This window comes from Macaca mulatta, chromosome 11, assembly GCF_049350105.2.
Source record: "Macaca mulatta isolate MMU2019108-1 chromosome 11, T2T-MMU8v2.0, whole genome shotgun sequence".
NCBI lineage: Eukaryota > Metazoa > Chordata > Mammalia > Primates > Cercopithecidae > Macaca > Macaca mulatta.
In genome coordinates, this window is record NC_133416.1 from 128349641 (window position 1) to 128372708 (window position 23068).

General features: G+C 48.1%; 1 protein-coding gene across 4 annotated transcripts; it reads right to left on the reverse strand.

The window, feature by feature from the left end:
- Nucleotides 1-47: 47 nt before the first annotated feature.
- Nucleotides 48-20513, reverse strand: OASL (2'-5'-oligoadenylate synthetase like). 4 transcript variants are annotated; one of them, XM_077955456.1, is made up of 6 exons: nucleotides 19996-20499; nucleotides 14605-14887; nucleotides 12608-12783; nucleotides 8676-8917; nucleotides 5070-5217; nucleotides 48-131 (listed from the first exon to the last, which is right to left on the reverse strand). In XM_077955456.1, exons 1-6 carry the CDS (start codon nucleotides 20191-20193, stop codon nucleotides 63-65), a joined length of 1116 nt encoding a protein of 371 aa, XP_077811582.1. In that variant the 5' UTR covers nucleotides 20194-20499; the 3' UTR covers nucleotides 48-62. The 4 variants fall into 4 exon arrangements, with proteins under 4 accessions (XP_077811582.1, XP_001091486.3, XP_077811580.1 ...); XM_001091486.5 differs by lacking the exon at nucleotides 48-131 and adding an exon at nucleotides 1371-2138 and having other exon boundaries at nucleotides 19996-20513; XM_077955454.1 differs by lacking the exon at nucleotides 48-131 and adding an exon at nucleotides 1371-2138 and having other exon boundaries at nucleotides 12608-12860; nucleotides 14547-14887; nucleotides 19996-20498.
- Between the last annotated feature and the right edge of the window lie 2555 nt (nucleotides 20514-23068).

Here is a 23068-nt window from a genome sequence, read left to right on the forward strand (position 1 = left end):
TGCTCCTTCCACCATGTGAAGACTCAGTGAGAAGCTGCCATCTACAAATCAGGAAAAGGCCCTCACCAGACACCAAATCTGCCACCGTCTTGACTTGGACTTCCCAGCCTCCAGAGAGTAAGAAATAAATGCTTATTGTTTATGAGCCATCCAGCGTATGGTATTTTGTTTTAGCAGCCCAAGTGGACTAAGACTTTGAATTTTTCATTCTTTTTTTTATTTTAAACAAGAATTTTCCCACCACCTACAAAGTGGGCTGTGCTGGGCATTATGAAGGACACAAAGCTGGGGATTGGAACAGCCTGTCTACCTCCTGGAAAGGAGGCACTTTTTCTGTCCCTGAAGGCAGAGGTGGGAAATACACAGATTATGATTGCTAAATTGACCAGAGGCTGTTGATAACCAATTGAAATGTGCATTTTCTATGCTATGGTAGGTGAGTAGCCCACCAGAAAGCTAGGCAAAACGGGAGGGCGAAAGGAAACATTTTATTGCTTGGAGTAAACCTGATCACATGACATCCTTTGATAATAAAGATGCTATCATTTTCCTACACTTTCCTGACTATTATGTACTGTTTGTGTATGGGTTTTAGGAGTTGAGGTGATTTTTTTTACACTGTATCATCCTCAGTCTCCCATTCTTTGTCTCTTTTTGCCTCAGTTTCCCCAGTCCTTATTTCTTAGAGTTGAGAAGCTCAAATGATCAAGCAATAACCATTAGGACAGCATTAGGCCCTGTGGAAATAAAGAGCACCCAAATGAGAACTAACAAAGGCTATTTATTCTCAACTTGCTGTAGCAAAGGAACCAGCCACCATCTCTTGCTTTTGACAGAGATTTAAAGACAGGCAGGAAAATGGGAAGGCTTCAGGGGTACCCTGATTGAGGCTGTTGGTATGGGGAAGTTGGAAGTGCACTGACCAGAAGCAGGGCTAACCATGTGATTGGTCTGGGGAGCTTATTTGGGTTTCTTGGGTTGGTCATAAATAGGAAGCAGGATGGGAGTGGGGGCGGGGGGCGGGGAATTAGAGAAGCTGCCAGTTGTTGCCCTGATGGTTTGGGGTTGATTGCTAAAGAAGGTTGTGGGTCAGAGTTCTGTTGTTGTACGTCATGTGGCCACTGTCTATTTGTATATTTAGTCTCTCACACCCCTCCTCTTCCTCCTCCTGGCAGGGCTGGGATAATTCTTTTTTTAAACAGATTTACTTATTTTTATGTTTTAGTTTTTAGACACAGGGTCTTGCTCTGCTGCCTGGGCAGGAGTGTAGTGGCGTGATCATAGCTCACTGCAGCTTCAACCTCCTGGCTCAAGCGATTCTTCTGCCTCAGCTTCTCGAGTACCTGAGACTACAAACGTGCACGACCACACCCAGTGAATTATTTTTTATTTTGTAGAGATGGGGTCTGCCTATGATACCCAGGCTGGTCTTGAATTCCTTGGCTCAAGCGCTCCTCCCACCTTAGCCCCCCAAAGTTCTGGGAGTACAAGTGTGAGCTACCACGTCCGGCCTGGGATAACTCATTATAAAGCTGGTGAGACCTGGGACCTTCCCAGTAGACAATGGGACAGAGTGACTGACAGGATGAGTTCTGGAGTAGATGGCAGAAATGTACACAGAAGTTTCCCAGAGAAAACTAACTGGATGGAAACAGAGCCTCTCCCTCTTTCTTCTTAGAGAGGATGAGAGTGTCACTGTCTTGGATGCCGTAGCTCCCCAGACCCAACCAGTCCTGCAGGACTTGGCCTTGGAATTCTAGCTGCTGCTGCTTCTTAGGAAGCCCCTGCTGGTCTTCAATCTGCTGCTTCAGACCCAGGACGAAGCTGTTGGGATCGATGGCATAGGCGTGGCTCCCACCATCAGGATTCTTCACGAAGACCTGGATCTCGGGGGGGATGGTCTCCAGCAGATAGATGTGAGTGTGGGAGAAGATCCCATGTTGGGCTAAGGAGCATCTGCTGCCGAGAAGCTTCCTCTCACTGCCAGGAACCTGGAAGGACAGACGCTGCAGGCCAGAGTAGCCCCTCGTCCTCCGGATTTTCTCTTTAACTTTCCTTATGGGTTCATAAGGGTTCACAATGAGGTTGAAATCTGGGTAACCCCTCTGCTCCACTGTCACATGGATGTCTCGTGCCCTCTGGAAGGGAGAGGGAGAAGGAGAGGTGTTAAGTCCACACTTCTCTGATGTGCAAATGTTCCCTTCATCTGTCCTTATCTTTGCAATAGTAGCAGCAGCAGCAGCAGCAAATGTGTAGGGAGTGGTAAGCACCTTCCAGGCTGTATACTGAGCACCTTCCATACCCTTAACGCATTTTTTTCTCAGAGCATCTCTATTAGTTGGTGGGTTCTACGGTTATCCCCATGCTATTGATGAGGAAACTGTCTGAGCAGGGTTAAATAATTTGCTGAACACCAATCACATAGGTTGTAATGAGTAGAGCAGATATGTGAAGTGAGGTCAGTCAGACTCCAGAGTCTGTGTTCTCATCACCTCCAGAGGCTACGCTCCAGGGCCTGAGAGCCCCAGGTGGCTGGAGAGCACCTGGAAAATGCTGGAGAGGGTCAGGCCTTTAGCTGATTCTTTCCAGAAGAAATATAAGCCTTGGCCGGGTGCAGTGGCTCACACCTGTATTCCCAGCACTTCGGGAGACTGAGGAGGGCAGATCACTTGAGGTCAGGAGTTTGAGACCAGCCTGGTCAACATGGCAAAACCCATCTCTACCAAAAAATGCAAAAATTAGCCGGGTGTGGTGGCATATGCTTGTTGTCCCAGCTACTCAGAAGGCTGAAGTGGGAGAATCTCTTGAACCCAGGAGGTGGAGGTTGCAGTAAGCTGAGATCGTGCCACTGCACTCCAGCCTGGGCAACAGAGGGAGACTCTGTCTCAAAAGAAAAAAAAAAAAGAAAGAAAGAAAGAAAGAAAGAAAGAAAGAAAGAAATATAAGCCTAGCATTGTCAAGTTTTCTGATTTGTCAAGATAAACAATCTTTGCACAATGTTTTCTGTGTTTGTTTTGTGTTTTGAGACAGGGCCTTGCTCTGTCACCCCAGGCTGCAGTGTGCAGTGGTGCAATCTTAACTCACTGCAGCCTTGACCTCCCAAGCTCAAGTAATCCTCCCACCTCAGCCTCCTGAGTAGCTAGGACCACAGGTGTGTGCCACCATATCTGGCTAAGTTTTTTTTTTTTTTTTGAGACAGAGTCTCACTCTGTTGCCAGGCTGGAGTGCAGTGGCATGATCTTGCTCACTGCAACCTCCACCTCCCAGGTTCAAGTGATTCTCCTGCCTCAGCCTCCCTAGTAGCTGGGACTACAGGCACATGCCACCACACCCAGCTAATTTTTTGTATTTTTAGTAGAGATGAGGTTTTACCACGTTGGCCAGGATGGTTTCGGTCTCTTGACCTCGTGATCTGCCCGCCTCAGCCTCCCAACGTGCTGGGATTACAGGCGTGAGCCACCGCACCCGGCCAAGTTTTGTATTTTTGGTAGAGATGGGGTTTCACCATGTTGCCTAGGTTGGTCTTGAACTCTTGGGCTCAAGGGATCCACCCACCTCGGCCTCCCAGAGTGCTGTGATTACAGGTGTGAGCCACCGCCCCCAGTCTACAATGGTTTTTATATTCAGGAAAAATCCAGAGGCGTATATTTTCCAGCCCATGGGTGGGCCTCCTCATTTGGCCAGTGGGTTCCCCGTTTATACTCTCTGTACCTTACTGGAGCCTCTGATTCTGCTTCTTCCTTCTGCTCCAAGCAGGTCAGTCTCCTGTTCCTGTACACATCTTGCTCATCCCAGCCTCCCATGCTTTGCCCCCACCATCCTTTATCCTCTGTTCTGAGCATCTGTATCCCCCCCTGGCCTTTAGGGCTCATTTCGACCCCTAACTTTTTAAAGGAATTTTCTCTGGTGACTTTAGTTAGCATTTATTCTGCTTCCAGACCCCCAGAGCCTCTGGTTCTGCTGTCTCTTAGCAGAATGATCTTAGTTAATTAACCTCTCTGAGCCTCAGTTTTCTCTTCTGTAAAATGGCAATAATAGTAATGATGATGACAATAATAAAGATAGTGATAATATTCGACCTTCTTACTTTACAGAATTGCCCGTTAGGATCAACTGAGACAGACCTTGGACAAGAGCTTTGCAAACTAGAAAGTGTGATGTTAATAAAATAGATTTTTGTGATCTCTGCCTATACCATAGGTTTGGCATCACATAATAATATGACTTAGTATTTTTCTTTTTTTGCTTTGTTTTCAGAGTATCTTGTCTTCTCTGGTAATTCTAGCAGTTTTGTGTAAGTTTGTTTCATGGACTTGCTTCCTAACGACATAGGGTGAGTTCTTTGAGAGGGAGGGTCTTGTCTTTTTTTTCTTTTTTCTTTTTTTTTGAGACAGAGTTTCCCTCTTGTTGTCCAGGCTGGAGTGCAATGGCACGATCTCAGCTCACTGCAGCCGCTGGCTCCCGGGTTCAAGCGATTAGCCTGCCTCAGCCTCCGGAGTAGCAGGGATTACAGGCACCCGCCACCATGGCCGGCTAATTTTGTATTTTTTTAGTAGAGATGGGTTTTTTCCATGTTGGCCAGGCTGGTCTTGAACTCCTGACCTCATGATCCACCTGCCTTGGCCTCCCAAAGTGCTGGGATTACAGGCGTGAACCACCGCGCCTGGCCAAGCTTCGGGTTCATGCCTTATTTCTGTGCCTGTGTTGTCCCCCAGCCCCCACCCCCTACCCCATCCCCGAGCACAGCAGTGGCACAGAATGGCTGATTGAGCTGATTTGGCTGGACCCAACTCATACAAAGAATGATCAGGAACACGGAACTGATTCTCCAGTAGGTTATGGGGAAAAGAAAGGAAAGGAGAACAAGAATTTGAAGGTAAGAAACCCGAGGCTCTGAGAACCAAAGAATTTGTCCAAGTTCACAGAGCCCGTGGGTGGTGCAGCTGGCCCTTTAAACAGTGACTCTGAAGTTCTGTTCTCCATCAGCACAGAACTGAATGAGTAAATACTGAGTAGTTGTCTATCATTCTGAGCTTCAAGCCCTTGACAGCCCAGAGAGGAGCCGTTACCTTCACGTTCCAGCTGGTGACGGGGTTCTCCCTGTTGTCATAGCAACAGACCCGTTTCAGGCACTCGCAGGCCCTCTGAGCGACGATGTCCCATCTGTAGCCTTCTGCCACGTTGTGGGTGGGGTCAGCAGGATCCAGGATGATGGGCCTGTAACACAGGAAAAGGGTGCCCAGGTTTGTAATGGTTTGGAAGCCTTCAAGCCAGAAAAAAACCTTCTCAGCAATTGTTTAGTCCAGCCACTGAGCATCGTGATGTCCACATCCTGGAGATGTTCAGGAGGGTCCCAAAACACCGCAGGATGGAGACAATGCTATTTCCAAGAATTCCTATCTGGCCAGGTGCCGTGGCTCACGCCTGTAATCCCAGCACTTTAGGAGGCCGATGCGGGAGGATGGCTTGAGGTCAGGGGCTTGAGAACAGCCTGGCCAACGTGGTGAAACCCTGTCTCTACTAAAAATACAAAAACTTAGCCAGGTGTGGTGACGCGTGCCTGTCATCCCAGTTACTCGGGAGGCTGAAGCAGGAGAATTGCTTGAACCTAGGAGGTGGAGGTTGCAGTGAGCCAAGATCGCGCCACCACCCTCCAGCAGCCTGGGAGACCAAGTGAGACTGTTTCCAAAAAAAAAAAAAAAAAAAGATTTCCTCTTTGGGAGAGCGCCTTAGGTGTTTGCAAGGAATTTGGGGGTAGAATGAGGCCCCAAGAGGCATGATAGAGGAATAACAGATGCCCATTCAGGCAGGGGGCCCTTTACGTTCGGTGTAGGCTTTGCAAGTTTAAGGTCAGAGCTGCTGAATTGCTTTGGATAATAGAAACACCACCGCCACCAACTACTGACATTTATGGAAGAACAAGGCTAAATCCTATGCAAATTAACCTATTTTAATCCTTACAGCAATTCTGTAAGGTAGGGACTGTTATTTTTATTGTTGTGATTGTCCTAGTTTTACAGATCTCCTTAAGTTCTTTTATTTGTTTTGTTTTTTTTGGTTTTTTTTGAGACAGGGTCTCGCTCTGTCACCCAGGCTGGAGTGCAGTGGTGCAATCTCAGCTCACTGCAACCTCCGCCTCCCGGGTTCAGCCAGTTCTCTGCCTCAGCCTCCCGAGTAGCTGGGATTACAGGCACCTGCCACCATGCCCAGCTAATTTTTGTATTTTTAGTAGAGATGGGGTTTAACCATCTTGGCCAGGCTGGTCTTGAACTCCTGACCTCATGATCCACCTGCCTCGGCCTTCCAAAGTGTTCGGATTCCAGGCGTGAGCCACGGTGCCCCGCCTAGATCTCCCTGAGTTCTTACAGCCAGTAGATGGGGCTCTTACCCGTCTACCTCCTCAACAGAGCACAGGTTGGGCTGCCCCCAAGAGTCTCTCCTTTCTATAAATATTGAATAAATATTTTAAAGAATATTGGCTTGAAGGGGATCTTGGGCTTGCTTATTAACTTGGGGTGACTGCAAGTCCATGATTAAGACCAGCTCTTTGAACGGGGCGCAGTGGCTCATGCCTGTAATCCCAGCACTTTGGGGGGCCGAGGTGCTCAGATCACTTGACGTCAGGAGTTCAAGACCAGCCTGGACAACATGGTGAAACTCCATCTCTACTAAAAATACAAAAATTAGCAGGGCATGGTGGTGGGCACCTGTAGTCTCAGTTACTTGGGTGGCTGAGGTGGGAGGATAGCTTGAATCCAGGAGGTCGTGGTTGCAGTGAGCCAAGATCGTGCCACTGAACTCTAGCCTAGGTGACAGAGCAAGATTCCATCTAAAAAAAAAAAAAACCCAACAACAACAACAAAAAAACCCCAGTACTTTGTACTCTGGGGCTTGGGAGGGAGCTGCGACTTTATCTGTGTAATAGAATGTGACACAGGCTACTGGAATGAACTGGACTTTGGGCTCCAGGCTGGCTCCTGCCAACACTGACTGTTCCCTAAAACAGTCCTGCCTGAAAGTGCCAGGCTGTCCCATGGGATGGGGTCACTGATCTAAAGTGGCTCATTCTGTTGGTTGGCAGGTGGCCCAACACACGGGGTCTGTGTCCTGTGACCAGTAATCAGACTGGTTCCCTCTGGGGTTTGGATATGGGGAGGATGGAGGTCCCTTATACATGGGAGGCAGAGGGGAGCAGGACAGGTGTGGAGAGAGAAGCAGAGGCTGAGGGGAAAAGTGCTGTGGTTCATGAGAGAGAGTGACAGAGAGAGGGAGTCTCAGGTCCTGATGCTTTCTCGATTTTTCTGGGCATGGTTATAATAAATCCTCTTTTCATGAGCGGACCTGGCTTTTCTTCCTTACAAAAGAGACCCAATACTATATAACAGAACATGAAACATTGTGATATTGCTCACACAGGCCCAGAGCTTCTAACATAGGGAATTGTCTGGGTTGGGCTTCCCCTGAAGCAGATCCCCACGTAAGGATTTGGCTGATTTGGAAAGTGATCCCAGGAAGCACGAATAAGGGAGTGAGACAGAGAAGGGAAGGCAGACAACAAAGGGTGGGTATTGAAGTAATTACTACTGTGGTCAACTGGAGGCGATCTTTGGGAAAGAGTATGGAATAGGGCCTAGTGTGGTGGCTCACGCCTGTAATCCCCGCATTTTGGGAGGCCAAGGTGGGTGCATCACCTGAGGTCAGGAGTTTGAGACCAGCCTGGCCAACATGGCAAAGCACTGTCTCTACAAAAATACAAAAATTAGCCGGGTGTGGGTGGTGGGCACCTGTAATCCCAGCTACTCAGAAGCCTGAGGGAGGGGAATCCCTCAAACCCAGGAGGTGGAGGTTGCAGTGTACAGAGGTTGCAGTGAATGGAGATTGAGCCACTGCACTCTACCCTGGGTGACAGAGCAAGACTCTGTCTAAAAAAAAAAAAAAAAAAAAAAAAAAAGAAAGAAAGAAAAAAAAAAGGGTATGGAATGAGACCCAGATTCCTTCTATCTTTGGGGTGAGGGAGCTGTGGTATTTATCCACCAACTCCCACCGGATCTGGTGAAGGGCTGTTCTCAGAGTGGGTCTGCTGGCAAAGGGATGGAGGTGCCGACAGTTGGAAGTGAAACCAACCTTCCCTAGAATGGTAAAGGCCAAGGGGATATGAATGGGATGCTGAAGCACACGCTCCAATATAAGCATTTACTCAGCACCTGCCAGATGCTAGATATTGTGGATCCTTAACACAGATCTTCTCCAACCCTTGCATCAATCCTGTATCGTATGTTCCAATTTATTCCTGCTTATGGATAAGGGATTGAGGCTCATAGCAGTAGGAAAATGGCTGAGCTGGGATTTAAACTTGAGTCTCCAAGATTCTTTCCATTTTCCCATGCTAGCACCTACAGAGCACTGAAATGGTCTTCAGAGAGCAAGAGGGCCAAGCTAAGGTGGAGGGTGGCTTAGGAAACAAGGAACAGGCTTATACCCGCCCCATGGCCCCCTAATGGCTTTGATAAGCCACCAACTTGAGATGCCAGCTGTGTTGGTGTGGGAGGTCAATGCTCAACTATGGTGGCAGCCTTACTGCTTAATACAGCCAGTCCATAAAATTCTATACCACGTTACACTAGCTCCTCTCTTTTTTTTCTGTGAGATTTGGTGGGCAAACAGTGGTCCAGTACCTCTCTTTTTTGAGCTGTTGTCTGACACAATCCTCAATGATTGCATTCTGGAGTGTGTAGTACTTGGTCCAGTAGATACAGATGACGTCATACTCCCGGAGCAGGTCCATCACAGTGGTGAAGCCTTTGTCCAACATGAAATTCTCATCTTCTTCAGTACCCATTTCCCAGGCATAGATGGTTAGAAGTTCGAGAGCATAGAGAGGGGGCAGATTGGCCCTGGGGGACCTGGCTTTCACATGCTGTTGAAAGAGATGGGAAGACAGAGAGAGAGAGAGAGACCCTAAGATTCTGTGTAAGGATGGCGTTGGACCAGAAGCTGAGAAATCCAAGTTCTAGTCCTGGCTCTGCTGCCTACTGGCTGTGTGACCTTGGCCACATCACATTCCATCTGTGGACATAGGTTTCACCATTTTAGAATTAAAGGGCTGAGTTGGTCCATTGGGCTTCAATATGTGCTTGACAGATGTAACTCCTGGAATGAATTTATGAACAGGTGCGAGCAGGCTGTGCTCGGTCACAAGCATCCTAGCCTAACCAGTCCCATTTAAATCTATTGTAATGTATTCAGCTTCTGAGAAATGTTTCTTTAAAGAAAGGAAAGGTTTCCTTAGATAGAGGAAAAAATGGTAATAGTTGAGATTCTGTATGAAGATTGGGGTTGCCTCTCTAGCACACATTCTTTCCCTCCCCATTGCATACTAGCCATGATGTTTGGAAGGGGTTGACCCCCACCCGCAGCTCCAGGATGGACCCTGACTGGCACAGGCCTATCAGCATAAACCTTTCCCCCTTGCAAATGATTGGTTCAAGAGAAGGCATGCGATCTAAGTTGGCTCAACTAGAGTAAAGCCTAGTTCTTTTGTTCAGTGGTTGAAAGAAGAGAAGTCCTCCCATGTGTGAATATGAGGGAAGGAACAGTTGTGGCCACTTTGCCACCAAGAGGGAAACAAGCCAAAGGACCAAGTTGGCATATAGAGGAATGAGAAGCTGAGAGAATGCCAGAGAAACAGAGCCAGTGCCCTCTCCAGTGCCTGAAGCTCCCTGCTCCACGCGCGCCCCCCCCCGCCGACTGTTTAGGGGTTTTCATACATGAGCTGATAATTCTCTTTATTGTTTAAGCTGGTTTGAGTTGGTTTTTGTATTTTTCTCTTACTTGCAAAAGAAAGCATCTTAACTGATACTGGTCACTTCCTGTGTTAAGAATTTCACTGAGGCCAGGCGCAGTGGCTCATGTCTGTAATCCCAGCATTCTGGGAGGCCGAGGCGGGTGGATCACTTGAGGCCAGAAGTTCGAGACCAGCCTGGACAACATGGTGAAACCCTGTCTCTACTAAAAATACAAAAATTAGCCAGGCGTGGTGGCAGGTGCCTGTAATCCCAGCTACTTGGGAGGTTGAGGTGGGAGAACTGCTTGAACCTGGGAGGAGGAGGTTGCAGTGAACCAAGATTACGCCACTGCACTGCAGCCTGGGCAAGAGTGAGACCTTGTCTCAAAAAAAAAAAAAAACCCAAAATGAAGAAGAATCTCACTGATAACATTGATACTTAGCCAGAAAGTGAAAATTTTGCTCAAATATTCAGTAGTTTGATATGTGGAAGTAAAATGGACATATTTTCCTATGGCCATCATATATGAATATTAGATCACATCCCAAGGTCAGAGGAAAAAAACTATAACACTTTGGCCTTGAGACAAACACAGAATCATCTCGTATAATTCTCATCTCCCAAATAAATGAAACTTTAGGCCTTTCCTACAAGTCACTGACTTACTAACAGAAAAACTTTATCCCTGACTTTAGAAATTCAATTTTGAATTAAAATTTATTTGTAAGGCCAGGTGCAGTGGCTCACGCCTGTAATCCCAGCACTTTGGGAGGCCAAGGTGGGCGGACCATGAGGTCAGGAGACCGAGACCATCCTGGCTAACACGGTGAAACCCCGTCTCTACTAAAAATACAAAAAACTAGCCGGGCGTGATGGTGGGCGCCTGTAGTCCCAGCTACTCGAGAGGCTGAAGCAGGAGAATGATGTGAACCCGGGAGGCGGAGCTTGCTGTGAGCCAAGATCGTGCCACTGCACTCCAGCCTGGGCGACAGAGCAAGACTCCGTCTCAAAAATATAAATAAATAAATTAATTAATTAATTAATTTATAATTTGTTTTGTAACTTTTTGTGAATTCATACTTAACACTCAAATTTGTAAACCATAACTAATAACATTATAATTTTGTTAGAAATTTAAACCATGGTAATATAACTTATTTTCTCCAATACTAGTGAAATGTTATATTCTTAAAACTTAGATGATATATAAAATGTAGGATGCCTGTAATCAGTAAGATGTAAGCCTTAGTGAATGGATAAAAACATTACCCAGCTCAACTTACTTCACCTCCTGGCTCAAGTGATCCTTCCGCCTCAGCCTCTCAAGCAGCTGGGACTACAGGAACCCACCACCACCCCCAGCTAATTTTTTAATGTTTGTATTTTTTGTAGAGACGGGGGTTTCACCATGTTGCTCAGGCTGGTCTTGAACCCTTGGGCTCAAGTGATCCTCCTACCTCAGCCTCCTAAAGTGCTGAAATTACAGGTGTGAGCTACCACATTTGGCCAGTAATTGTTTTTTCTTTAAATCCCTATTACATTTTATTTTTATTTTATTTTATTTTTATTTATTTATTTATTTATTTATTTTTTTGAGACGGAGTCTCACTCTGTTGCCGAGGCTGGAGTGCAGTGGCATGATCTCGGCTCACTGCAAGCTCTGCCTTGCGGGTTCACACCATTCTCCTGCCTCAGCCTCCCAAGTAGCTGGGACTACAGGTGCCCGCCACCATGCCTGGCTAATTTTTTGTATTTTTAGTAGAGATAGGGTTTCACCGTGTTAGCCAGGATGGTCTCGATCTCCTGACCTCGTGATCTGCCCGCCTCAGCCTCTCAAAGTGCTGGGATTACAGGCATGAGCCATCATGCCTGGCCTATTTTATTTTTATTGGATCAAATCTTTCCTTCTGCTGTCTGATTCCCTTGTAACTTCTCTGCAAGTTTTATATAATAAATGATTTTTGTCTCTGAGTTCTGTTTTGTAGTTGGAGTTTCCATTGATTATCTTGGGGGCAGATCTTGTTTCCAAAACTGACTGAACTGCTGCCTGAGAAACGTCCCTGAGGGCTGTTTACACTCATACATGCCCTCTTTTCGACTCCTGGGGTGGAATTAAAAAAATCCTTCCTCTTGTTGGGCCCTAACCTGCTGTGATTAATGGCCGTGGTACCTGGCGAAGTTGACATCTGCCAGTCCTAGACTGTAATTGAAGGGTAACAAGAACTTGTGGGGTGGGTGTGGTGGCTTGTGCCTGTAATCCCAGCTCTTTGGGAGGCCAGAGTGGGAGGATCGCTTGAGACCATTTCAAAACCAGGCTGGTCAACATAGTGAGACCCTGTCTCTACAAAAGAAATATAAAAAAATTAGCCAGGCATGGTTGTGTGTGCCTGTAGTCCCAGTTACATAGGAGGCTAAGGTGGGAGGACCGCTTGAGCCAGGGAGGTCTTGATCCAGGGAGGTGGAGGCTACAGTGAGTGGTGATCGCACCACCGCACTCCAGCCTGGACAACAAAGCAAGACCCTGTCTCAATAAATGAATAAATAAAAATAAAATAAAATAAAAAGAACGAGTTTACTGAAATACTGTAGAGTACCTATTTTTCTCCTTCCTTCTGTTTCTTTCTCCTCTTCCTCCTCCTCTCTTCCTTTTCCACCTTCTTCACTGACGGTTTCACTTTACATTTCAAAAGACCAGCATTCTCTCCCTCTCTACCTGCTTCCATTTCCCCTGGGTGCAGTTTCCTGAGATGAAAATCAGGCCCTGTCTTTCCTCCCCACCCTCCGCCCTCTCCTTGCCCCCACCATCCTGGCAGCCCCCTCACCTGCTGGTACCAGTGTTTCACCAGGCGCAGGAGGCTCTTCAGCTTAGTTGGCCGATGTTTCACGAAATTTCTCTGCAGCTCGCTGAAGGATGGGGAGAAATTTCCAGGACCACCACAGGCCTTGATCAGGCTCACATAGATCTCAGGGGGTGGCTGGGAGTTGGGAAGAGAAGGCCCTGAGGAGTGAGGGAGCAAAGGGAGAGATTGGGGATTGAGGAAGCCGGAGGGTGGTAAGTAGTATTTTGGGGAGAGCCTGCTTATACGTTGGAGTTATCCCTCCAGGGACACTTGAGACCTCGTATCTACAGAAACCAAAGGTTTGCCTTGTCTAACTGTCCTTTTTGTGAAATTCTTACTCTCGAGAACCAACATTGGGCTTTCCATGCATCAGGCCCCTCCTATTGTCCTCCCTGAATGTCCTCAATGTCCCTCATTTTCTTTAACGTCTGTTTTGGATCTCTTTCAACACTCATAGGGAGGCCGGGCGCAGTGGCTCATGACTGTAATCCCAGCATTTTGGGAGGCTGAGGTGGGCAGATCACCTGAGGTTAGGAGTTTGAAATCAGCCTGGCCAAGATGGCGAAACCGCATCTCTACTAAAAATACAAAAATTAGCTGGGCATGGCATGGTGGTGGGCACCTGTAATCCCAGCTACTTGGGAGGCTGAGGCTGGAGAATTGCTTGAACCCTGGAGGCGGAGGCTGCAGTGAGCCGAGATCGCGCCACCGCACTCCAGCCTGGGCGACAGAGCGAGACTCCGTCTCAAAAAAAACCAAAAACTCATAGGGAGAACCAGTTCCATGGTACACATCACTGAGACATCCCAGCACTCTCTTCCTTGCTAAAATCAGATCCTGTCTCTTACACCTTCTCCCAAGAGCAACTCCGCACAGCCGGCCACTGCAGCTGATAGAGTTAGCACATGAGATGAAACCTCTAGGGTCTGGGCTTGCAGCACATAGGTTTTACCTCAAACACCTAGGACTCTGCCTGAGGACAAACAACAGGGCCAGTGAGTTAGTGCTCCCGAAGCAGCCCCCAACCGGTGACGGCTGGGAAGCTGGTGAGTAAGCGCTCCAGCCTCCCACTTGGGATCCCGCGGAGGCACATTCGTAACGTGACTGCGAGTTCTCCCAGGACGTGAAGCTGAGGGTGGTGACTTGCCCACGGATGCATGTTGTATTGAATTCTTGCCTTTCCCATCTCAATTCCATACTTCCCTACCAGTGCTTCCTGGGATGAACACCCAAATAAACTGCTTGTCCTCACATCCATGTCTTAGGATCTGCTTCTAGAAAACGCAGTGACAGACACCGCCCCCCCCCACTTTTAGCTCCTTCCCCTCACTGGGTGTCAGAGCCCCCTGAATGTTCTTTCCCCAGAAAGTCACTTCCTGAGCACTCTTTCTGTGGTTATCCAGGCCACCGTTTACATCATTTGCAATCATCTTTTTTTTTTTTTTTTTTTTTTTTTTTTTTGTGACAGAGTCTTGCTCTGTCGACCAGGCTGGAGTGCAGTGGCTCAATCTTGGCTCACTGCAACCTCCACCTCCAGGGTTCAAGTGATTCTCTGCCTCAGCCTCCTGAGTAGCTGGGATTACAGGCAACCACCACCACACCCAGCTAATTTTTTTTTATTTTTAGTACAGATGGGGTTTCACCATCTTGGCGAGGCTGGTCTTGAACTCCTGACCTTGTGATCCACCTGCCTTGGCCTCCCAAGGTGCTGGGATTACAAGCGTGAGCCACCACGCCCAGCCTGCAATCATGTATTTATCTCTGCAATTCTTTGGTCAATTTCTGTATTTCAAGTTAAGCGACATGCTAGCCAGAGTTGGGTTAATCCTGTGCACTGCAATAACCCAGCCCTGAGCATAGGACACAGATGGAATGAATAAATGTGGGTGTGTGCACATGGCCATGAGTAAAGGTGAGACACTGGGAAGTCTCCTGGGGTGGGCAAGTGTGTGAGTTGGGTGGGCTTCCCCTCCCCTTACCCAGGGCTCTGTAGGCAGGCACGATGGTGACCATGATGGGCTCCGCAGTCCCCCTGGTCTGGATGGTGAGGACAAGAGCACTGGGGACTCTCTGCTCCACTCTCAGGTCCTCGAGCCCGAGGGCCAGCAGGTCCTGGCTTTGCCACATGGTTTTCCGTATCAGCCTCAGAACTTCTTGGTGGTGCTTAGCTACCTCCTGAAAGCTGTGGAAACAGCTCAGAAACGCCACCAGCTCCACCTCTCTGGTGCTCCTGAGAACCGTGCCATTCCCGAAGGAGCCCACCTGCAGAACACAGAGCCGTCACCCTGAGGCCCACTGCCATGTGCCAGGCAACCCCTGCAGCACTTCACATGCACGGTCTCACTGAATGTTCACCACCCGCTGAGGGATGGGTAGTGGGTGGTACTGATACCCACACTTTACAGGTGAGAAAACTGAGATGTCTGGAGGATCTCGAGACATGGGATCGAGAAATGGGGCAGCCTGAAAAAGATCTTGACTCTTCCCTGTTTCTTAGCTGGGTAAATGTTCTGACTCCTAAGACCTTCATCTGTAAAATGAAAGCAATGGTGGAACATGAGTCACCGGGCCACTGGGAGGATCAGATGAAATAATGTATACCAAGGGTTTGGTGGGGTGCCTGGCACACAGGAAGTCAGCAATAGGTTTCTCTTTCTCCTCATTAGTCATTTGTCCTGGGTCTTGCAGTTTGCAGCCCTCAGAGCCCAGTCTTTTTTTTTTTTTTTTTGAGACAGGGTTTTACTCCCATTGCCCAGGTTGGACTGCAGTGGTGCGATCTTGGCTCAAGCGATCCTCCTACCTCAGTCTCCCAAGTAGCTAAGACTACAGGCATGTGCCACCATGCCTGGCTAACTTTTGTGTTTTTTTGTAGAGATAGGATTTTGCCATATTGCCCAGGCTGGTCTCGAACTCCTGGACTCAAGCGATTTGCCCCCTTGGATGCCCCAAATGCCCAGCTTCTTATCTACTACACTGCATTGCTTCTGAGACCCAGTCTTCTTATCCACAGAGTAAGGCCAACTCCAGAGGAATGGTAGCATCTACTCCTATAGGGTTGTTTGAGGATCCTGGGGGTGGTGGTGGGGCTGAATAATTTCATGACATTATAAAGCAAGGAGCAAGTTTGCCTGGTGGATTTATGAGCCACAGGCTGTGAAATGGGGCAGCCTGAAAAAGATCTTTACTCTTCTCTGTTTCCTAGATGGATAAACATTCTGACTTCTAAGACCTTCATCTGTAAAATGAAAGTAATGGTGGAACAAGAGTCACTGGGCTACTGGGAGGATCAGATGAAATAATGTATGTCAAGCGTTTGGTGGGGTGCCTGGCACACAGGAAGTCAGCAATACGTTTCTCTTTCTCCTCATTATCCAGCTGACTTAGACAATCCCTTCTGCTGCCGGGGTGTCAGTTTTCCCCCTTAGTAACGGAAGGAGGTTGAGAAGGGATTTTTTGATGTTTTGAGATTCTAGATGAGCTCTCCAGGCCCTGTTGCCTCTGGTATGCAAAGCCCCACAACTCTCTGGCCGCCTCTCCCGCTCATTCCGTGTCTGCAGGCGGAACTGCTACGGAGGCACCAGACCCCCAGTGGGCTACTTTTCCTGGTGGATGGAGTCACTGCACATGAATCAGATTCTAGCTGTTGCTGGATGACATAACATGCCCTGTGTGACATGAGCACGGATGCTGGATGACATGAGCACGCCCTGTGTCCGGCACCCCTGAGAGCCCTGTGTACATATTATCCCTTTTAATCTTTACTTCCCAGCCAGGCACCGTGGCTCACACCTGTAATCCCAGCACTTTGGGAGGCCAAATTGGGCAGATCATGAGGTCAGGAGTTCGAGACCAGCCTGGCCAACATGGTAAAACCCCGTCTCTACTAAAAATACAAAAATTAGCCAGGTGTGGTGGTGTGTGCCTATAATCCAACCTACTGGGGAGGCTGAGGCAGGAGAATCACTTGAACCCAGGAGGCAGAGGATGTGGTGAGCTGAGATCTCGCTACTGCACTCCAGCCTGGGTGACACAGTGAGACTCCATCTAAACCACTCCCCCCCCAAAAAACCCCTTCACTTCCTGTATTGAGGTGGGTACTAGGAGAATTATTTCCAATTGTACAGATGAGAAGACTGAGGCAATGGGGAGCTTGCCATGGTCTCCCAGCCAGGAGGCAGCGGAGTTAGAGAAAGAGCCAGAACTCAAGTAGTGCGTGGTTCTTCTGCCTCTTTCTTCCTCGTGACCCAAGGCTGTGAGCCAGTCCCTGCTTCCAAGGGATCACAGGCATTCAGACCCAGCACCTCCACCCCCTGGGAGAGGGCTGGAGATGGCACCCTGTGTGTGAATGAAGGACACGTTCCCCCCAAAGGCCAGTCTAGACTTCCCTTTCTTTTTGAGACAAGGTCTTGGTCTGTTGCCCAGGCTGGAGTGCAATGGCACGATCTTCACTCACTGAAGCCTCGACCTCCTGGGCTTAAGCAATCCTCCCACCTCAGCCTCCCGAGTAGCTGGAACTACAGGCATGCACCACCACGCCCAGCTAATTTTTTATACATTTTTTGCAGAGTCGGGGGTCTCACATTTTGCCCAGGCTGGTCTCGAATTCCTGGGCTCAAGCAGTCCTCCCACCTTGGCCTCCCAAAGTGCTGGGATTACAGGAGTGAGCCACTGTGCCTGGCCTAGACTTCCCACTGCCTTTCCCACTGGTGAGATCCAGGCAGAGAGAAAAGAACACATCCAGAACATGCTTCCTGATTTGCTTTGGTTTTAAACGTATTTAAGCACAATTCATTTGAAGACAAGCATTCCCTTATGTGGACCAGCTCCACTCACTAGATTTTCAGAGGGTGGGGAAAGGGAGGGTTTAGACTCGAAATAAGATATATTATTCCTCATTAGTCACGGCTCTCTGGGGATTGCTACCATTTAGTTATTTCAAGAGAAGTGGCTATGATGTGCAGGAAGAATTTGAGGCTTGGGTAAATAGCATTTCCTGCCGTAAAAACTCATTCTTGGCTGGGTGCAGTGGTTCACACCTGTAATCCCAGCATTTGGGGAGGCTGAGTTGGGTGGATCACTTGCGGTCAGGAGTTCGAGACCAGCCTGGTCAACATGGTGAAACCCCATCTCTACTAAAAATACAAAGATTAGCCAGGCGTGGTGGCGTGCACACACACAAAAATAAACTTATTCTTGTAGCATCCTCCTCTTACCAGACATTCCTTATTCCCTCCACTTTGTTCTCAAGGTTGTTGGGGAGGGGGTGGTCTGGGAGGGTCTGCCAGAGTCAAACATGAGTCCCAGGCCCAGAAGAAAGCTTGGCAAGAATTCTAATGATGCTTCTGTTTGTGAGCATTGATCATGCATGAATCATTGAGTCTGCATTGCCCCACTGGCTTGGTGAAGGAGAAATGATGATGCCCCAGTCACAGATGAGAAGATTGTGGGTTTGAGAAATAAGAATGGGAAGGTCAAAGCCACACAGCTGGTAAGGGAGGAAGTGAAGAGTCTGTCTAGTATCAAAATTTGTGGTTTCTCACTTCTAAATTGTATAGCTTCAGGCTTCATATGCTGGGGATAGGTGCAAAGAACGGATAGGGGCCCAGGGCTTCTAGATCCCTCTGTGAGTTGGTTGCCCCTAGAGAGAGAACTTGAGCACTGGGTTGGGAGTCAGGGGTCCTAATTCTAGTATTGCCTTTGCCACCAACTCGCTGTGTGACCTTGGGATATCTCTCCCCTCTCTGCCCCAGTTTACTTAATTATTTAAGTGACTCATTGGTTAGACTGTCTGATTCTCCAAAGCCTTTCTAGCTCTGACCCTCTTGAATTTTGATCTTAACTAGCACAGGAGGTGGCATGAAACAGCTGGAGGAAGGGCTTGGGGAAAAATCTCAGTGAGGGGGGCTTGGGTTCCTTGAGTCAAGTTCAAATCCTAGCTTCAACACTGTGTGACCTTGGACAAGTCATCTCACCTCTCTGAGCCTCCATTAAAAAATCATTGTAGTCCGGGCGCAGTGGCTCACTGTAATCCCAGCACTTCGGGAGGCCAAGGAGGGTGGATCACGAGGTCAGGTGATCAAGACCATCCTAGCCAATACGGTAAAACCCCATCTCTACGAAAACACAAAAAATTAGCCAGGTGTGGTGGTAGGCATGTGTCGTCCCAGCTACTTGGGAGACTGAGGCAAGGAAATTGCCTGAACCCGGGAGGCGGAGGTTGCAGTGAGCTAAGATTGTGCCACTGCGCTCCAGCCTGGCGACAGAGCAAAACTTAATCTCAAAAAAAAAAAAAAAAAGAAAAAGAAAAAAAATCATTTTATTGGACGGCCAGACATGGCGGCTCACATCTGTAATTCCAGCACTTTGGGAGGCCAAGGTGGGCATATTCTTGATCCCAGGAGTTCGAGACCAGCATGGGCAACATTGGTGAAACCCTGTCTCTACAAAAAATACAAAAATTAGCTGGGCATGGTGGTGCATGCCTGTAATCCCAAGCTACTTAGGAGGCTAAGGATCACCTGAGCCCAGGGAGATCGAAGCTACAGTGAGCGGTGATTGTGCCACTGCACTCCAGCCTGGGTGACAGAGCGAGACTCTGTCTCTAAAAAAAAAAAAAAGTCATTTTATTATAAAAAAGTTAAAACATATAGAAAAGTAGAAAGATGATACAACTAACACTCATATATCCAACTAGTTGATTCAACAAGTCTAAATTCCTGCTACATTTGCTTAATGTAAGCCACGTTAAAGTAAATTACAGGCACCAAGGAACGTTGTCCCTAAAATACTCTGGTGTTCGTGTCCAAACAAAAGAGAACATTCTCCCTGATAACCACAAGACTACTGTTACACCTAACAAAATCAACAATGATTTCCTCTATCACACATATATATATATACTATATATATATACTATATATAGTATATATACTATATACTATATATATATAGTATCTGATATCTAGGCCATATGGAAATTTCCCAGTTGTCCCCAAACTGTATTTTACAAATGGTTCATTCACACCAGGATCCAACCACGGACCTTGCGTTGTATTGGTTCTGAGCCTCCATTTTGCTAATCTGTAAACTGGGAAAAGAATAGCACCTACCTCACAGGGTGCAAGAATTAGAGATAGTGTATGTTAAGAGGTTAGGCTAGCGAGCCCCCAGATGTGAACTATTATTACTAGAGTCATTCTGCTCCAGGCAGTGGTGCAGTGGGGCGTAGACAGCCAGGTGGGATGGGGTGTTCTGCGACGTCATCAGCATGGGTTAGGGATAAGGAGGACAGGGGTCCCCAGCATCTTCAGGGACGTGGACTCTGATACTGGGTTTTGTCCTGTGTTGGGGCTGGAGGACCCCAGTCTTACCTTGATTACCTTCAGCACCTGCACATCCTGGTCCAGCCCACGCTTTCCCTGGAAATGCTCCTGCCTCAGAAACTCCTCCACGGTCCGCACAGCATCTAGAACCTCCTCCTTCCACTCCCGGTGGGGCTGCAGCCACTGAGCCACGAAGGAGTCCAGCCTGGAGGCTGGCGTGCTGTACAGTTCCTGCAGCAGTGCCATCTCTGTCCCGAGAGTACCACTGCTGGGCAAATATATAGCCGGGCAGATATATAGCCAGGCACCTACCTAGCTCCCTGGCACACACCTCCTTTTTTAAGGCAGCTCCTCCTCAACTGCCCTCCGGTGCTCTATGGGATGAAGCTCCTAGCAGAGAGGAAACTAGGTGTGATGGGCTGACTCCAGGTCCCCCTTCTTGGAGACCCCCTTGCTGCAGTAGGGGCACAGGAGGACGCTGGGCTGAGGCTGGAATGTCTGGGGCCACCTTAACAGGTTGGCCGTCTAGTCAGTCTCTCTGCTGTCAGTTTCGATTCTCAATTTTTAGAGTTCCCTTTTATGATGTTTGGAAACTGAAATTGGATAGTGTTTGACTCCAGAGGCGGCAACTTGCCCAGTAGGTTAGAGTTGGATAGTGGTTAGCCAATTCAGCTGCTTAAATCTGTCTAAGGAAATTGAGGCTTGGGAATGGAAGGGACTCACTCACGTTCAGGTGATGGAGTGAGAATCTGGAGCCCAAGATAACAGACTGGGAATTCTAGCTACCCTGTGCCAGACTCCAGCCTCTCTGGCCCTCACACTCACTATTCATAGAGTGAGTTTTGTTTTTTTTTTATTTTTTATTTATTTATTTTGACAGGGTCTTGCTCTGTTGCCCAGGCTGGAGTGCAGTGGTGCGATCTCAGCTCGCTGCAACCTCTGCCTCACGGGTTCAAGTGATTCTCCTGCCTCAGCCTCCCGAGTAGCTGGGACTACAGACATGTGCCACCACGCCCGGCTAATTTTTTTTTGTATTTTTAGTAGAGACAGGTTCTCACCATGTTGGTCAGGCTGGTCTCAAACTCCTGACCTCAAATGATCTGCTCACCTCGGCCTCCCACAGTGCTGGGATTACAGCGTGAGCCACCGTGCCCGGCCCATAGCGTGGGTTTAACAGGTATTACGATTCACGCACTGAACCAAGAAGTTCATGCATTGAGCCAGGAAGACAAAATAAGATGAGGTTCCTGTTCCAAGGGGGCTCCCAGAACGGCGGGGGAGACATAGAAAAAAGAGACTTCAAAAGTCCAGTGCGATGTATGTTAAGTAGGAAGAAAGCATGAAAATTTGGTGGGAAGCCAGCAGATGAGTTTCGTTTGGTGTTAGCAGACACCTGCTCGAGAAGAATCTTAAAGACCAGGGATCTGGGCCGGGCATGATGGCTCATGCCTGTAGTCCCAGCACTTTGGGAGGCCAAGGTGAGAGGATCACTTGAGGCCAGGAGTTCAAGACCAGCCTGGGCAACATAGCTGGGCAACGTAGCCAACTCTGAATAACACTAAGTGCTCCAGGGCTTAGTCCTGGGCCATTCTCTCTTCTTGCTCCAGACTTACTCCCTTGGTGATTTCAACGTGTTTAAATGTTTTTACTCTGGCAACTCCCACATGTCAATTTTAATTTTATTTATTTGTTTATGTTTGAGACGGAGTCTCACTCTGTCGCCCAGGCTGAAGTGCAGGGGCACGATCTCAGCTCACTGCAACCTCTGCCTCCCGGGTTCACGCAATGCTTGTGCCTCAGTCTCCTGAGGAGCTGGGATTACAGGAGCCCGCCACTGCGCCTGGCTAATTTTTGTGTTTTTAGTAGAGACAGGGTTTCACCATGTTGCCCAGGCTGGTCTTGAACTCCTGACCTCAAGTGATCTGCTCTCGTCGGCCCCCCAAAGTGCTGGGATTACAGGCGTGAGCCACCGCACCCAGTGACTTTCACATTTGTATCTTAAATCCATACCTCTTCCCTGAAATCCAGACTCATGTATCCAACTCCCCACTCCACGTCGGCTTTGAATTTTGGTCTGCCCTTTGCCACACTCATAACTTCTCTGCTGCTGTGGTTAGGATGATTGTAAAGGCAAGAGCAGATGTAGGGAGATGGTCAGGACACTGCACAGTGGTGCAGCTGAGAGGCAGTGGTGGCCTGGAGCAGTCGCTACAAAAATAATTTAAAAAAATAGCTAGGTGTGGTGTTGTGCACCTGTAGCCCCAGCTACTTGGGAGGCTGAGGTGGGACGACCACTTGAGTCTAGGAGTTCAGGCTACAGTGAATTATCATGGCGCCACTAAACTCTAGCCTGGGTGACAGCATGAGACTCTGCCTCAAAATAAAAAATAAAAAAGACTGGCATTCCAGCCAGGAGGATGAGGGTATAGCATAAATAGAGGCTGAGAAGTGTAAATAATGCTAGGGTGTGCCAGGGACTCAAGTGTCCTGTGTGCCTTGGCATGAAAGGGTGAGCAGGGGAGTGGTGAGAAATGTACCTGGACAGGTGGGCAGCATTGAATCTTGGAGTGCCATTCACTCATTCATTCATTCATTCAACAGATACTTATTGGGCACCTACTCTGTGCCAGGCAGGTGCTGTGGATACAATAGTGAACAAACAGTAGTGAAAAATCCCTACCTGCAGATAGCATTCTTTCTGGTAGTGGAGACAGACAATGAATAGGATAAATAGGTAAAATTATAGTAAAGAAGATGGTGATAAGTGCTAAGCAGAAAAACAAAGCAAAGGGATTAAGAGGTTGTGTGTGTGGGGGGGTGGGTGTATTTAGGTGTTCAGTCTTACATAAGGTGATTAGGGAAGGCCTCCCTGAAAAGGAGACCTCTGAGCAAAGACATTAGAAGGTGAAGAGTGAGCCACGTGTGTAACAGAAGGAAGAGGACTCTTCATGGCGGAAGGAGTGGAAAGTGCGAGGACGCTGTGGTGGTACTGCCTGGTGGCAAGGATAAGGAACATCAGTGTCCCTGGAATGGAGTGATCAAGAGCAGAGAGTGGAAGGGAATGCGGTTTAAGTAGTAAAGAATGGCAAGGCAAATAGATGCAGGATTTTGTTTTTTTTTG

Excerpts from the sequence above, each read along its gene's own strand:
- OASL (XM_077955454.1), bottom strand. The coding sequence starts at position 20,193 with ATGGCACTGCTGCAGGAACTGTACAGCACGCCAGCCTCCAGGCTGGAC. Across the intron at positions 12,861-14,546 it reads CCACCCCAGGAGACTTCCCA|GCTCTCCCCAAAATACTACT; the intron begins GTGTCTCACCTT and ends ACGTATAAGCAG. Across the intron at positions 2,139-5,069 it reads TCACCAGCTGGAACGTGAAG|AGGGCACGAGACATCCATGT; the intron begins GTAACGGCTCCT and ends TCTCCCTTCCAG.